The sequence below is a fragment of the Enhydra lutris genome, unplaced genomic scaffold, assembly GCF_002288905.1.
Source record: "Enhydra lutris kenyoni isolate GAN:26980312 unplaced genomic scaffold, ASM228890v2 scaffoldscaffold4, whole genome shotgun sequence".
NCBI lineage: Eukaryota > Metazoa > Chordata > Mammalia > Carnivora > Mustelidae > Enhydra > Enhydra lutris.
Window position 1 is genome coordinate 3,786,538 of NW_019154088.1, and position 15,487 is coordinate 3,802,024.

Sequence of the window (15,487 nt, forward strand, 5' to 3'; positions counted from 1 at the left end):
TATCTTCTTTGTCTGATTTTCTCCCTATACTTCAGATTTTTTTTTTCCTTTGGGAAGGCAGTACCATGGAACTTGGAAATCAAGTCTAGATATTTGTCTGTGAGTAATCATGAGCAACTATGTTTGATTTTCTAGAGGAAATATTTAGACCAGAAACAAAAATAGAACCAACACCTGGGCCAGCACCAAAAGCAAGTCCATATGCAAGGAGCTAAGGGGGAGATGGAGCATACCTGTGGCTGGCAACTGTCTAACTACTTCTCTATAACTCAGCAGAAAAGCTCTTACCTCCTAAGAGAGAGAAGCCAATTTCAGGCTCAGAGAAAGTTGTATCAACCTCTCTGAACCTCAGTCTTCTTTTGGGTGATGTCATGTGGATACTTTTAGGAATCCTGGAATGTATACATAAGTTGACATGTATAAATATTTAGCACATTTGGGTGGCCTTGAACACCATTTCTTTTTGCTTATTCAGGACTCAATCAGCTCATCAGTAACTAAAACAAGATTTTCAATGTTTTAACCACCACCACCTCCCCAGGATAAATGTAAAAGCTAATTATTCTACAACTCTGGGTATTTACTATTTAGACTTGTTCAAGGTGGGGGAGGGGGACTACCAATGCCAATCATTTGTCATGTAGATATTTGCTAACAACTGACTTGTGAGCGGCAGAGCGCTTGATGAAGGAAGAGGGAGGAGACCCAGATAGGCACAAAGCATGACCATTGTCCTCAAGTAGCTCCCGCGGTTTGAGGGAAATCAGACACCTATACAGTCCTAAGATGAAAAGTCCTTAAGTGCCTGAAGAGAGATGCAAAGTGCTCTTTCACTTGAGAAAAGAGCAATTACTTCTGCCTAAGAGAGATGAAGGAAGCTTTCATGACTTTGGCACTTAAGCTGAGAGCACAAGAATGGGAAGAATTTGAACTCATGGAAATGAGTAAGAAAGCCATCAGGGGACCAGTAAGAGCAACATGCCAAGGGGAGAAAAGCTTGCTGTGAGGAGCAGTGAGTAGTTTGCCTGGGAGCGGGAGCACATGAGAGAGGGGAAGGAAAGGGTATTTGATAAGTGATTGTATACAGCACGTGGTGGGAAGCACGGGTGCTATTCTCACTTTTAACAGAGCTGAGGCTCAGAGGGTGAAGTGATTGTCCAAGGACCATGTAAAACCAGATCTGCGTCTGAAAACATTAAGACAGACAAGCAAACTGAAGTTTAGAACAGGGTGACTTTGATTGCCAGTGTAGGGAATTTGAATCCTCTGTGGTAGTTCAGGGTTTAGCAAACTGTGGCCTGTGGGCCAAATTCGGCGCACTACCGGTTTTTGTGAGTAAGGTTTGTGAGGACACAGCATTGCACGGCTGTTCATTCATGTATATTTTTTGTGGTTCCTTCCATACCACATCAGCAGAGTTGAGGAGTCACAGAGATCATACAGCCCAAAAGGGGAGAGGGAATGGGGGGATGGGTAAAATGAGTGAAGGGGAGAGAGGGATACAAGCTTCCAGTTAGGAAGTGAAGAGGTCACAGGAATAAAAGGCACAGCATAAGGAATACAGTCAATGCTTCGTGATCGCGTCCTATGATGGCAGATGGTAGCTATACTTGCGAGGGGTGGGGGAACGGTATAATTTATAGAGATGTGAAAACACTATGCTGTACACCTGAAATTCATGTAGCATAGTAAAGATAATAAATAATAAAATAATAATAATAATAATAATACTTAGGGAAAAACTATAGAAAATCAGTTTTAATTCCCACTCACAATCTTCTAGCTATTGTAAAAGGATCTTAACTGGTCTGCATTATTTTCCATTTTATAGATCAACCTTAAAACCGGATGGCCTCTATTTTTAAGACAGGATACCCTTAAAATCAACAACTTGATGATATTTATAGATCTTAAATACAGAACCTGGATAGCCCAAATGATCTATATTGGAATTGTCTGGGATACAGCTGCAATTCAGATAGTAAAGAAAAATAAAATAACTTGTCCTACCAAAAAAAAAAAAAAACAAAAACAAAAAAAAAACAGAACAAAACAAAAAAACACTTAAAATATTTACTCTGGCCCATTGCAGAAAACCTTTGCTAACCCCAGCTCTAGTTGATTGAGAATCACTGAAAGTTTTCTAGAAGGGAAGTGGCATTCTCAGGGTCACACATTACTGATTGAGACCATGCTTATCAGCGGGATGGAGGGAAGGAAATAGATCCATTAGAAGACTATTTTGGTGGTCTGGGCTCTCATCCGTTCACTCCCAGATTGTCCCACTAGCCTTCCAGCAAGCCGCTCAGCCAAAATGTGGACGCTTGGAGAGTTCAGGCAGGCAACAACAATGAGAGACTTGCCCTGCATGTGAGAAAGACATGTGTGCGGACAAGCTGATCGATGGCCCCACCTGACCCCCAGGACCACCGGACGCCAAGGGGTGATGGGAAGTACCAGAAACAGAGGCTGCCATGCAGAAATGTCACTCGATGTTGCCGTCCCCTTGCAATCGTGTGAGAGGTCAGAACGCTAACTTTTTATGTGAAGCCACTATGCGTGCAAATGTCAGCGGCGGAATTCCCGTGTCAGCCTCCGGCATCTAAGTCTATTAAAGTCCTCCCAAGTCGATCACAGGGCAGACCCCCATTTTGCAATCTCTGCGCACATAACTTCCAAGACACTGACCCAGAGTCCCTTTCATGGGCTCCCCAGCAGCAGCTCCTGTGGCTTCTTCCGTAGGAATAGCACACTGTGCCCACAGGCTTTGGAGACTGTCTGACAGACGGACGGACTGACTCACCCGGTCAGAGCAGTTTTGAAGTCCGACCTATACGCGCTGTCGTCCCATAGTACGTAACATGGCCACACTGTCGGGACACTGAAGTGCTTATTCCCTATCAGAGTATGATACAAAAGCAGCTGGCAAACCCCTTGCCCTCTGAAAGTGATGTGGGCTGTAAAGCCCAGGACCTAGAGCAAACCTAGTGAGAAGCTGCTGGTAGGATCAGCCTGAAGCAGCGACCATGTGCTTTTCAGGTGCGATGAAGGGACTTTCTGTTTCAGTGGGCCTTAACGGACTTAAGTATTTTCCCCCGACCTGCTTGGGCCAGATCATTTACAGTTCAGAGATTACTCACTCAGTCATGCTCTTACTCTGTATTTATTCATCACTTACTATATACCAGGCACCATGCCAAATGCTGAGGAAAGACAGGCAGTGACGTCCAACTGGAACTTTAGAGAAGCTCCAATTCCGTGTAAAAGTGGGGAGAGGGTGCATGAAAACATTCACAACGCAGTGAGATGAGGGATCCCTCGAGGGGAGGTATCAACCCTCTCCAACCAAATATTACTTTTTTTTTTTCCAAATATTACTTTCTTTATGTAAAAATGTGCCCTGGGGAAAAAAGGTTGAAAAATATTCTACTTTGTTAATGAAATGACTTTAAGTGTCCTAGAAAGTCTTAGGCAGGACCAACTGCATAATTTGTGGAGCCCCTTGTTGAAAAACTCAGAATTTCAAACCAGTGCCAGCAGAGCATCGAACCAGGTGGCCCCATGTCACTGAATGGGATACAATGCCTGCCTAGTCTCATGGGCTCAGCGTTTTCAAGAAAACCAAGGGAGTGGAGTTTGGGAAAAGTAAAGGATTTTTTTTTCCAGTTTTGTTCTATAGGCTTCCATTCATTTATGACACTTATATGCATACCAGGTACCATAGCAAGGGTTAGGGTCACTGCAATAAAATATAGCTACCCTCCCTACCCTCGGGTACCTCCAGCCTTGCTGAGAACTTCGCCTGTGATGATTTTCATGATCTGGTCCAATTATGTCTTGGCATATTAAGTAATCTCAGAAAAATATTAAACCTTCCAGTGAGCCTAACTTTATCTTTTTAAATATATAGTAGATTGAAAATACAATTTTTTGTACTCTGGACTCTGAAAATACAATTTTTGAATGTATTTTTCTATAAGGAACAAATATTTTGGTGATCAGAAAAAGAAAGTAAATATGAAAAAATATGCTTACTCAGAAGTTGTATAATATTTGAAATTTAATTTTTATTTATTGTGTTACCTTAGGAAGTTTAAAAAGAAATGTAGGGGAACACATGCAGCCTTTATCTTGAAGTTTTAACACAAGCACACCTTGTTTTATTGTGCTGTACTTCACTGTCCCTCACACACACTGTGTTTTCACAAAGCAAGGGTTCATGACAACCCGCACCATGATAGCAAGTCTGTGGGCACCATTTTCCCAACAATATTTGCTCACTTCACGTCTCTGGTGTCACATTTTGGTAATTCTCACGTTTCAAACTTTTTCATTTCTATTCTATTTGTTATGGTGGTCTGTAATCAGTGCTCTTGATGTTACTATTGTAACTGTTGTGGATGCCATAGGCCACGCCCATATTAGATGGTGAACTTAATAAATGTTGTGTGTGCTCTGACTACTTCACCAAACAGCCGTTCCCCCGTCTCCCTCTCTCACCTCAGGCCTCCCTACTCCCTAAGACACAACAACATTGAAATTAGGCTAATTAATAACCCCACAATGGCATCTAAGTGTTCAAGTAAAAGGAAGAGTCACATAGGCATCTCTCACTTTAAATCAAAAGCTTGAAATGATTAAGCTTAGCTGAAGAAGGCATGTCAAAAGCCAAGGCAGGCCAAAAGCTAGGCCTCTTACGCCAAACAGCTAAGCTGTGAATGCAAAGGAAAAGTTCTTGAAGGAAATTAAAAGTACTCCCCAGTGAACATGTGATTATTAAGAAAGGGAAATAGCCTTATTGCTGATACGGAGAAAGTCTGAGCGGTGTGGACAGAAGATCAAACCAGTCACAACATTCCCTACATCAAAGCCTAATCCAGGGCAAGACCCTAAATCTCTTCAATTCTATGAGGGCTGAAAGATTTTGTTCATGAGGTTGCAGGTAAGAGACCATCTCCCTAACATGAAAGTACAGGGCGAAACAGTAAGTGCTGATGTGGAAGGTAGAGCAAATTACCTAGGAGAGCCGGCTAAGAGCATCACTACAGATGGCTACATAAAACAAGAAATTTTCAGTGTAGAGAAAGCAGTCTTCTGTTGGAAAAACATGCCATCTAGGACTCTCATAGCTTAAGAGGGGAAGTCAATGTCTTGCTTCAAAGCTTTTTCTAAAGAGAAATGGACTCTCTTATTGGGGGCCAATGCCACTGGTGACCTTAAGTTAAAGCCAGTGTTCACCTAACATTCTGAAAACCCTAGGACCTTTAAGAATTATACTATATCTACTCTACCTGTAGTCCATAAATGGAACAACAAAGCTTGGATGGTGGCACATCTGTTTATAGCATGGTTTACTGAAGATTTTATGCCTGCTGTTGAGACCTACTGTTCAGAAAGAAGATTCCTTTCAAAATATGACGGCTCATTGACAATGCAGCTGGTCACCCAAGAACTCTGTTGGAGAGGTACAACAAGAAGAATGTTGTTTTCATGCCTGTGAACACAGTATCCGTTCTGGAGCCCATGGATCAAGGAGCAGTTTTGATTTTCAAGTCTTGTCATTTAAGAAATACATTCTGTGAGACTATAGCTGCCACAGTTAGTGATTCCTCTGTGGATCTGGGCAAAGTGAGTTGAAAACCTTCTGAAAAGGATTCACCATTCTAGATGCCATGAAGAACATTAGGGACTCATGAGAACAGGGCAGAATACCAACATTAACAGGAGTTTGGGGGAAGTGGATTCCAATCCTCATGAATGACTTTGAGAGTCCAAGACTTCAGTGGAGGGAGTAAGTGCAGATGTGTTAGAAAGAGCAAGAGATTAAGAATTAGAAGTGGAGCCTGGAGATATGACCAATATGACCGAATTGCTGCAATCTTATGATGAAGTTTTAATGGATGAGGAGTTGCTTCTTATGAATGAACAAAGAAAGTATTTTCTGAGATGGAAACAACTTTTGAGGAAAATTATGTGAAGACTGATGAAATGACAACTAAGGATTTAGAAAATTACATAACCTTAGTTGGTAAAACAGCAGCAGGATTTGGGAGGATTGACTCTTTTTTTTTTAATTAAAGATTTTATTTACTTATTTGACAGAGAGAGAGGGATCACAAGTAGGCAGAGAGGCAGGCAGAGAGAGAGGAAGGGAAGCAGACTCCCCGCTGAGCAGAGAGCCCGATGTGGGACTCGATCCCAGGACCCTGGGATCATGACCTGAGCTGAAGGCAGAGGCTCTAACCCACTGAGCTACCCCAGTGCCCCGGGAGGACTGACTCTTAATTTTGGAAGAAATTCTACTGTGGATAAAATGCTACCAAACAGCATCTCATACTGCAGAGAAACCATTCACGAAAGGAAGAGTCAACTGATGAGCCCAACTTTACAGCTGTCTTATTGTAAGAAATTGCCATAGCGACCTTAACCCTGGTCAGTCAGTAGCCATGAACATCTAGGCAAGACCCTCTACCAACACAAAGATTACAACTCTCCAAAAGCTCAGATGATGGTTAGCATGTTTTAGCAGTAAGGTATTTTTTAAATAAGGTATGTATATTTTTTAGACATAACATTATCACTCAGTAGACTACAATATAGTATAAATATAACTTTTATATGCACTGTGAAACCAAAAAACCCATTTGACTCTCTTTATTGCAATATTGGCTTTATTACAGTGGCGTGGAACTAAACCCACAATGTCTCCAAGGTATGCCTGAAGCTTCTCTTATTTTACTTGGTTGAGATATTTTGCCATACCTATACCAAAGTTCATCTTCTAGATATAGCTTCTACTTTTTTTTTTTAAGATTTTGTTTATTTTTTTGTCTCAGAGAGAGAGCATAAGAAGGGGGAGCGGCAGGCAGAGGGAGAAGCAGGCTTCCCACTGAGCAGGGAGCCCAATGTGAGATTGATCCCAGGACTCTGGAATCATGACCTGAACCAAAGGCAGACACTCAACTGACTGAGCCACCACCCAGGCGTCCCTAGATGGGACTTTTAGAATCTGTGTTCAGAATTGAAAAATTAAAGTGAATTCTCCGGTTTGCTTTCAGGACACATCTTAATGATATTCCTGCAAGAGAGTACTTTGCTAATAGCCCCACTTACTCTATTTGTTGTCAGAAACTCTTGTCATGCATTCTTAAGGAGTTCTTTACCTCTGCGATGGAAGATTCCATAATGGTTACTCCTTATTGACCACTTGCTACACACCTGGTATACTAACCATTTTGTATATATTAATTCATTTAATCTTCCTTGTAATACCTTGTGGTTGACATTAACCTCCATTTTATAAATAGGAAAACTGAAATTTAGAAAAGTTGACTAAGTTGCTCCAAATCTTCTAATAACTGGCAAGAGTTAGAATCAAGTCTTAACTGATGCTGAAACTTGGTCCCACCAAGCTGTACCTTCTCCCCACCTGCTGTGCCTTCTAAGAGCACCCTGTGAAAGGGAGATGATAAAATGGAAGGAGAAAGTTTGAAGAAGAGCAGGGTGGAGTCCCTGGGATCAGAGCTGTCCTGGCAACTCTGGGGTGTCTGTGACTGTCTGTAGTCTGCAAAGCCATCACTGACCAGTAGCAAAAGGTTTGCTGTGGAAACAGGACCTTAGGTTGGCTCCCCTCCCCTCTCCCTCCACATCCCCAACCACTGGCCTCACTCTGACATGCAGAGAACAAGGAGAGTGGCACCAGGGCTGCCAAGGGATGTGAGAATCCAAGAAAGGCAGTGCTGAGCAGGAGCACGGTCTACGACCAACTTCGAAATGAGAGACCAGAATTCTTAGGGGAAAAGGAACTACTGAAGCTAAAGATGACCCCCGACCAAAAACTCCCTAAAAATAAGGAGGTCTGGAGGGAAATAGTAACTCCAGACCATTTCATTGGAATTGGGATTGAACAGTCACTGACAGGTATGTTTTTTGAAAACACATCTTGCTGGAGAGAAGCCAAGAAGAGGTGATTCTGCAAACTGTAGTCTCATCTACTGCACCATCATCTTGGTTTGCAAATCCCTCAATAGTCAGAGGGTCCAGTGTTGTCTGACCTGGATTGGATCCTTTGGGTGCATTCCCTTCTTGTGCGAGTATAGTCATGGTGATTGCTGCAAATGGAAATGTCTAGAAACATTGAGTGGTGTATACACTCAGACCTGTGTCAGTGTTGAGAAGCGCCCATTCTCCAGGCAGCTCTGAAGATGTATTTCTTAGGTTATATAAATCATTACTCATCTTTGTCTCATTTTTATTTTGTTTCTGATATGCAAGTCAGCATGTTGAATTCATTGTAACTTGTGCATGTGGGCAGGGAGATTGGATTACTAAACATGGGTTTTAAGTAAATTGGGTAAAATTAGCTAAGTGAAGAAGTAAGGCACTCAACTACTTCTTCGATATTAAGCAAGTATATGATTGATATTGGGCAAAAGATTTTCATTTGAGACCCTAAAGCAAAAGTGTGTTGTTGTTGTTGTTGTTGTTGTTGTTTAAGGTCTGGGTTGCTGGATCTTTAATATTTTGAAAGTTTTTTTTTTAATTTTATTTTTTATAAACATATATTTTTATCCCCAGGGGTACAGGTCTGTGAATCGCCAAGTTTACACACTTCACAGCACTCACCATAGCACATACCCTCCCCAATGTCCATAATCCCACCCCCCCAACCCCCCTCCCCCCATTAACCCTCAGTTTGTTTTGTGAGATTAAGAGTCACTTATGGTTTGTCTCCCTCCCAATCCCATTTGAAAGTATTTTTGAAAAAAAATTTGAAAATAAATGTACAGAGGGTAATGTAACACATACATAGTGCCACCACTTAGAATTAACCGTTAACATTCTGCTACATATTCAATATTTTATAATAAAAAAATAAGTATTATAGGTAAAAGTGAAATTCTGTTTGACCCCATTCATTCTCTACTTCCATTTTTCTAATGATAAGCTCTATCATGAAACTAGTGAGTATCTTTCCAGTCTCTACATAAATATAGGTAGGTGTTTTTATGTGTGTTTATACAACTTGCACTCGTCCATGAACAATATTGTTTTGTGAATACTGTTTATATATGTTCCACATGCCCAGTAACAACAGTAGGAAACCTACAGTAGGTGATTAAACTGTGCCTGGAGCTGAGGTAGAGATAGTCTCTGTCCTTTCAATGACTCCATGGAGTAGCATGATTATTATTAAAGGTTACTTGCCAAGGGTCCCACAGCCCATAAGTGGTGGGGCTAAGAATTAATCCCACCATCAGGCTCTGGAGCCCGAACTCTTGACCACCATACTAGATGGCCTCTTCAATGTATCATTCTATAGAATTCTTCCGTCTCTCAATACCAGGTTTCTGGTATTTGTAATTGTTGGGTTTATAAATCTAGTTCATTCCTTTTCACAGTTATACCATATTCCATTAAATGAGTATAGTATATAAGCAGCACTGTAAGGGGGTTAGGACCCGGAAAATACCAATATCGAAACTTTCCATCTCACCAGGCTGGGTGAGAATTAAATGGTTGAACTCAAATAAAGCAGACTGAACCGTGCCTGGCACTGAGTAAGCACCCAATAAATGTTGGCTGGTATTATTTGCTATTGTCATCTATGCATTATTCTAAGGATCATAATCATTAGGTTGCTTCCAATTTTCTGTTATTGCATATATTGCCCCAGAGAACGCCCTGTGTCTGCGTATGTAGGTTTCTTTTGGTTTTCTCCCTAGAAGAGGAACTGATGGCCCATAAAGTGTGAATTTTCTCGGTGGCACCTGATATTGCCAAAGCCAGCTCTGCCAATCTACACTCCTCCATAATGAACTGTTCCGTTCCATTTCCCCATAACCTCAAGAAGAGTTGATATTGTCTAACTATTGGATGTGCAAATCTGATACTATAATTCATATACTATGAAGTGTGCCCTTTTAAAGTGTACAACTCAGTGGTTTCACCAGGATGTGCCACCATCATCGCTACCCAATTCTAGAAGAAACCCCTCTACCCATTAGCAGTCATTCCCCCCTCACCCCAGCCCCCTATTCAATCTCTGTAGATTTGCCTATTCTGGACAGTTCTTAGCAACGCAATCTTGTGTAGATTTTCATGTATTTTCATGAAAATCTTATGTAAATTTTCTTCCATGCTGTAGCGTGTATCAGCTCTTTGTTCTTTTTCACGGCCCAGTAATATTCCACTGTGCGGATAGACCACATTTAGTTTATCCATTGCCATTGTTCCTTCTCTTGGCAGTTATGAATAATGTTGCTGTAAACCTCTATGAAAACTTTGGTATGACTGTATATTTTCATTTTCTTGGATATGCCTATATATTTATAGAACTAGCCATGGAATTGCTGGGTCATATGATAGCTGTGCTTAATGTTTTGAGACACTGCTAAAGTAACTATACCATTTTATATAATCCCCTAAGCAAGGTATGAGGGTTCCAGTTTCACCCACATCTGTACCTGCAACACTTGTTACTATCTTTCTTTTTAGTTTCAGCCATGCTACGTAGTGTCATCTTGCAGCTTAAATGAGTATTGACTTCATGACTGATGAGGTTGGGCATTTTTTTAAAAATATTTTTTATTTATTTATTTGACAGAGAGAGAGATCACAAGTAGGCAGAGAGGCAGGCAGAGGAGGAGGGGGAAGCAAGCTCCCCGTTGAGCAGAGAGCCCGATGTGGGACTCGATCCCAGGACCCTAAGATCGTGACCTGAGCCGAAGGCAGAGGCTTAACCTACTTAGCCACCCAGGTGCCCCGAGGTTGGGCATCTTTAATAGGCTTATTAGCCTTCTGTATGTCATCTTTGGCCCATTTTTTCATTGGGCAGTTTGTCTTTTGATTTGAGTTATGAGAGTTCTTCCCATGTTCTGAATACACATCCCATATCGGACATATGATTTACAAAGATTGTCTCCCATCTTGTGGGATGTCTTTTCACTCTATTGATATGAATCAGCGTATTTTAATATTTGTAGTTTTCATATGCTTCCTCAAAGCTCCATTTTCAAAATTGTCTCTCTATTATCTGCTGAGTGGATCACAAGCCAGAGAGCTTTAAGTGTTCACTGAGACTAAAGCAAGGGCACGTAGCATTCCATAGATCGGAAGAAGCTCCTGCGTTGGTCACCTGAGGTCATCTAGGGGAGTCCCTCAGTCAGCAAAGGAAATTCAGTTTTGATAACCTAGAAATTATGCCTTCACACCTGATTAGAGTTCAAATTTGATCACTTAAAGGCACATACATTGTATTTCCGCACTGCCAGTTGGTTAATTCAAAAGCATTTGGGTACTGTTTAACCTGGCCTCTTCCTCTCTCTCTCTCTCTCTTTCTCTGCTGCTTCTCTCCCCTCCCCACTCCGTTTCAATTTCAGATTGAAAATGGCTCAGGAATCAGTCAGCAAGCTGACATCAGAGAAGAAAGTGGAGACAAAGAAAATCAATCCCACGGCTAGTCTGGTGAGACACATGTTTCAACATAACCTCAAGATTTTTCATTATAACTGAGGTGCATCTGGGAGTGTGTCTGAATTTAAAGGATAAAACTCAGAGGAATGAGTAGTATCCAGATTCTCAGAGTAGCCTAGGTAAAAAGGGAGTGAGGAACAAAACCCGACTTCCTGGACTTCCTGCGTTCTCCCAGCAAACCCAACACAGATCATTTCCTGATCAGGCAAATTTAGTCACTTGCCATGTCACACCCTTCCACACCCCAGACCGGCATCTGCTTATCTCAGAGCACCTTTCTCCCTACCTGGTTGAGCATTTAAGAAAGGGGTAGAGATTATACTCTTTAGATAACTGGGAAAACCCAGATGCAGAAAGATACAGCCTACCTAGGATCACTTCAAAAATGAGTAACAGAAACCAAGCCCAGGCTCTTGGTCTCCTGATGTCTCTCCAGGAGCTGGACACTTAGAGACTAGTTGGCCTTTGCACCCGAAAGGGGAAGTTGTCCTTCACCTTCCCATTGGGAAGGTTCACAGTGAAGCTCTACCTATACATTAGAGACAATAGTAGAGCTAAATGGTTAGGAACCCAAGATGTTGGGGTTCAGATCCCAGCTTAGCCACTTACTAGTTGTAAAACCTTCGTAAAATTACTTTGCTTCTTTTGGGAAATGAGAGAAATAATACCACCTTTACTTTAGGATTATTTTGAGGAAATGGAGAGAAATAGAAAGTGGCATATAATAAGAACTTAAAAATGTTGGCTGTTTTTCGTTATTACAAATTTTGGCAGAATTAGTTGGCCCTGCCCTGGAGAACAGCAGTGAGTGATAAGGGGGCCTTCGCTCTCCTCAGCTGATTTTCAGACCCTACCTCCCCTGTGCCCTGGTGTCCCACAGCTATTTATTCTTATCCTTTTGAGTTTTGAGGACCATTTGCCAGCTACTTTCAACCTTCTGACCATCTAAATGAAGTTTAAGTAGTGAAGTGAGATTTTTTTTTTTTTTCTGTTGATTGGCTGGGGTGTCTCTCACTCAGAACAGCCCCCTCAGCAGCTAAATGAATGTTGAGTGAAGTGTGGAGAAGTCGGTGTCCTACAGCTGGAGCAGGGAAAGCTGCGGTTAGTGTGCACAGCTCCTGAATGGACCCATCCTCTGTGCCCCTTTGGCGGTGTGTCCAGTACATTCACTTGTACGATTTTCGGTGACAATGGCTTCCACCCTGAGTTTTGTCTTCCTCGTTGGTCAGCCTACACTCCTTTCCCCCAGCCCCCTTACTTGGGCCTCTATCCTAACTTTTGCAGCCAAATCTTATTTCCAGGGGCGCAGAATGAATTCAGCCCTGGAGACAAAGAGGAAACAGTGGGGTTACTGTGACTTTTTTTTTTTTAAATAGGTGACCTCCACAGTGAGCTAGCTCCCAGTTGCAATCCTCAACTTGTTAGGGTGGTTTATTTTGTTGTTGTTTATTTGGGAATTTGGGAAGAGCTTGGAAACTGATTCCTGATTCAAGTTCACAAGTCAGAGATGGGATCCAGACTCAGGATGGGTGTTTAGAAATCATCGACTTGATGATTATATGTAGGCCACCCTAGTAGCTCAGTGTATCACATCTCATAGATGACAAGCAGCTGAGGATCTGTTTACAAAGATCTCTGTGCAAAGGAATATACCTCTTCCATTTCTTTTTTTAGCCTTTTATGTGCCCTCCCAAAGAGCAGATACACCCATTCTTAGTATGCTAAATATTTTATTCCTCTAAAGTCCTAGAAACGGTGAGGATCCTCATTTCTATTTTGTATTCTTATCTGTATATATATTTTGCCAGCAGACCTTCATGACCTTCATCTTCAGAAGGTTGTCACTGGGCAGGAAGCTCAGGGAGAGCAGAGCAGAACATCATGGCAAAACGGAAGTTTTCTCCATCCCGCATGGATTACGTCTGCTCCTCTTCCATTTTGCATCGCCCTTGTTCAGTCCCACCATCTTGACCATATGCAGATGTATTCGATTGGGGAAACAGTGATTTTTTTCCTATTTAGATTCCCCAGAAACTATTTCTTAAGCATTTCCTAATTCCATTAGTAGACTGAGCATGGGGGTAGAAGGAATCTTTGAGTAATGCTGCAAAGTTAGGATCTTTGTCACAGAGGAAGCGAACAGACCAGCCGCCCATGGTAAAGGTCAGTGTTTTAGATGGGTGTCATTGATTGATGAGCTGGTTTTGTTGTTTGCTTTTAGCAAGTAAGGGGAATAGATTGGGAGGAGCAGGTAACAGGATTTCAGAAAAGAAGGATGAAATGACTCTCATTTCTAGAGCCTTGAGTCCAACTCTACCCATCATTCTAGACCAAAACTTGGAGAAATTTTTCAAAGTTTGAGAAAGATGAAAATTTAGAACACGGAATGATGATAAACTATTTTTTCCTTAAACAACAGAAAGAAAGATTGCGTCAGAAGGAAGCCAGTGTGACCACTAACTAATACAGAGCCATGTGAGAATGACGGCAGCAAGCAAGCATTTTCTTGTATCGTCCTTTGCAACACTAGTGCGGCAGAAAGTTCTTGAAGCAAGATATGTCACCAAACGTTTGTTTTGCTCATCTCTTTCTGAGGTCATTGCGGTGAGCACCCCGTGCCTTCTTAAGGGAGTCCTTTGTTAAGCCACAGGAACAATGAAAAACTGTTTAAGGGAACACTACAGGTGTATTTGATCATTGTTTCTTGTAGAGGTCCAAAATGATGCCATTACAAGACCAGAAAAAAATACCCATATTTTCCAAATGTTTTTAAAAGTGGAGATTTCAAGCTTTCTAATCCAAGTATATAAACTTGTGAAAGGAGAAAGATCTTTTATGACAATTGCCTTGAGAGGATTCAAGCCTTGGTCTTTCCACACTGCTGGTGTGACTATCGATCTTAACTTTGATCCTGTTGTGGCAAGATCCTACAACTTCTTTCTCACCAAAAATGTTGAAACCTACCAAAACTATTTTTTAAGACATCCAAGACTATGTATTTTCCAGATGAGAGAAATGGTTATTTTGTTGTTGTTGTTTTGTTGTTGCTCATATAATGAAAAAGACAGAAAATGGAATTATACATGGGTAGAAAGGGAGTTAAATAGCCATAAACTTCATCCTAGAGAAGAAATTACTGTACAGGGAGTTAACATCAGCTATTAAGCAAGACCCATTCTTTTGTTTTTATGTGTTTTATGTTTTTATTGTGGTTTCCTTGCCACAGAAATTCTGTACCCTTATTCCTGGAATAAACAGTGATACCCAAGCCAGCACAGGCCAGGAGGTCAAAGTACCTGCTTGGGCAAGTGATCTAGCCATAGCTCATTTTGCACTTCAGGATGTTTGTGAATAGGTAAGTCCATGTTGACTTTTATCAAAGCTCTGCATCTTGTTCTGGGATTGTGTGATCTATACCATTCCCACCAACCTCAGGAGGCAGTTTCCAGACAGAAGAGCAAATGCTACTAGCAGCTTTTCATCATGACCTTGACTGACAGGGATGTGACCTAGGGTGAAGCAGGAGTCTTTGATGTTGAAAAAATTAAGAGCATAAAAAAGGTTCTTTACATCAAAATGAAAATGTGATTATATTAATATTAAGCTTTGAGTGGAATATCAAAGACAGGCAGCTTTTTCTGACTCTGGAGCCCATATGACTGCTGCCCCTTGAATCACGAGGGAAACCACCTAGGACTTCCCCCTTGACATTTTTTTCCTAAAGCCACCTCTCTTTGAATCTATCTTGTAGAATGAGAAGAGAGAGGACTGGGGGTGAATTGAGAATAGGATCAAAGACTATACATTTTTGGTCTTGAAGGGAAAGAGGTCCAAGCCTTCTCCAGTTGGTGGATAGCAGTCTAGAGGTGGGTGAGAACCTTAAAACCCTTCCTGATGGGGCTGCCATGTGCAGCCTTGCCCCTGATCCCAGCCTCTTCCCAGAACCTCTCAATTTGCCAGGTACCTGAGTGTCCCCCCCCCCCCCCCCCCCCCCCCCCCCCCCCCCCCCCCC

At 41.7% G+C, this 15,487-nt stretch overlaps 1 protein-coding gene across 3 annotated transcripts in view; it reads left to right on the plus strand.

The window, feature by feature from the left end:
* Nucleotides 1-14,513, plus strand: part of LOC111139049 (formin 1) — a 372,768-nt gene extending 358,255 nt beyond the window's left edge. For all 3 annotated transcript variants that reach the window (XM_022491166.1, XM_022491174.1, XM_022491184.1), the window contains 2 exons: nt 11,382-11,466; nt 13,895-14,513. In XM_022491166.1, the coding sequence (XP_022346874.1) occupies nt 11,382-11,466; nt 13,895-13,939 (130 nt within the window). In that variant the 3' untranslated portion in view covers nt 13,940-14,513. The remainder of the gene's footprint in view (nt 1-11,381; nt 11,467-13,894) is intronic.
* Nucleotides 14,514-15,487: the final 974 nt, after the last annotated feature.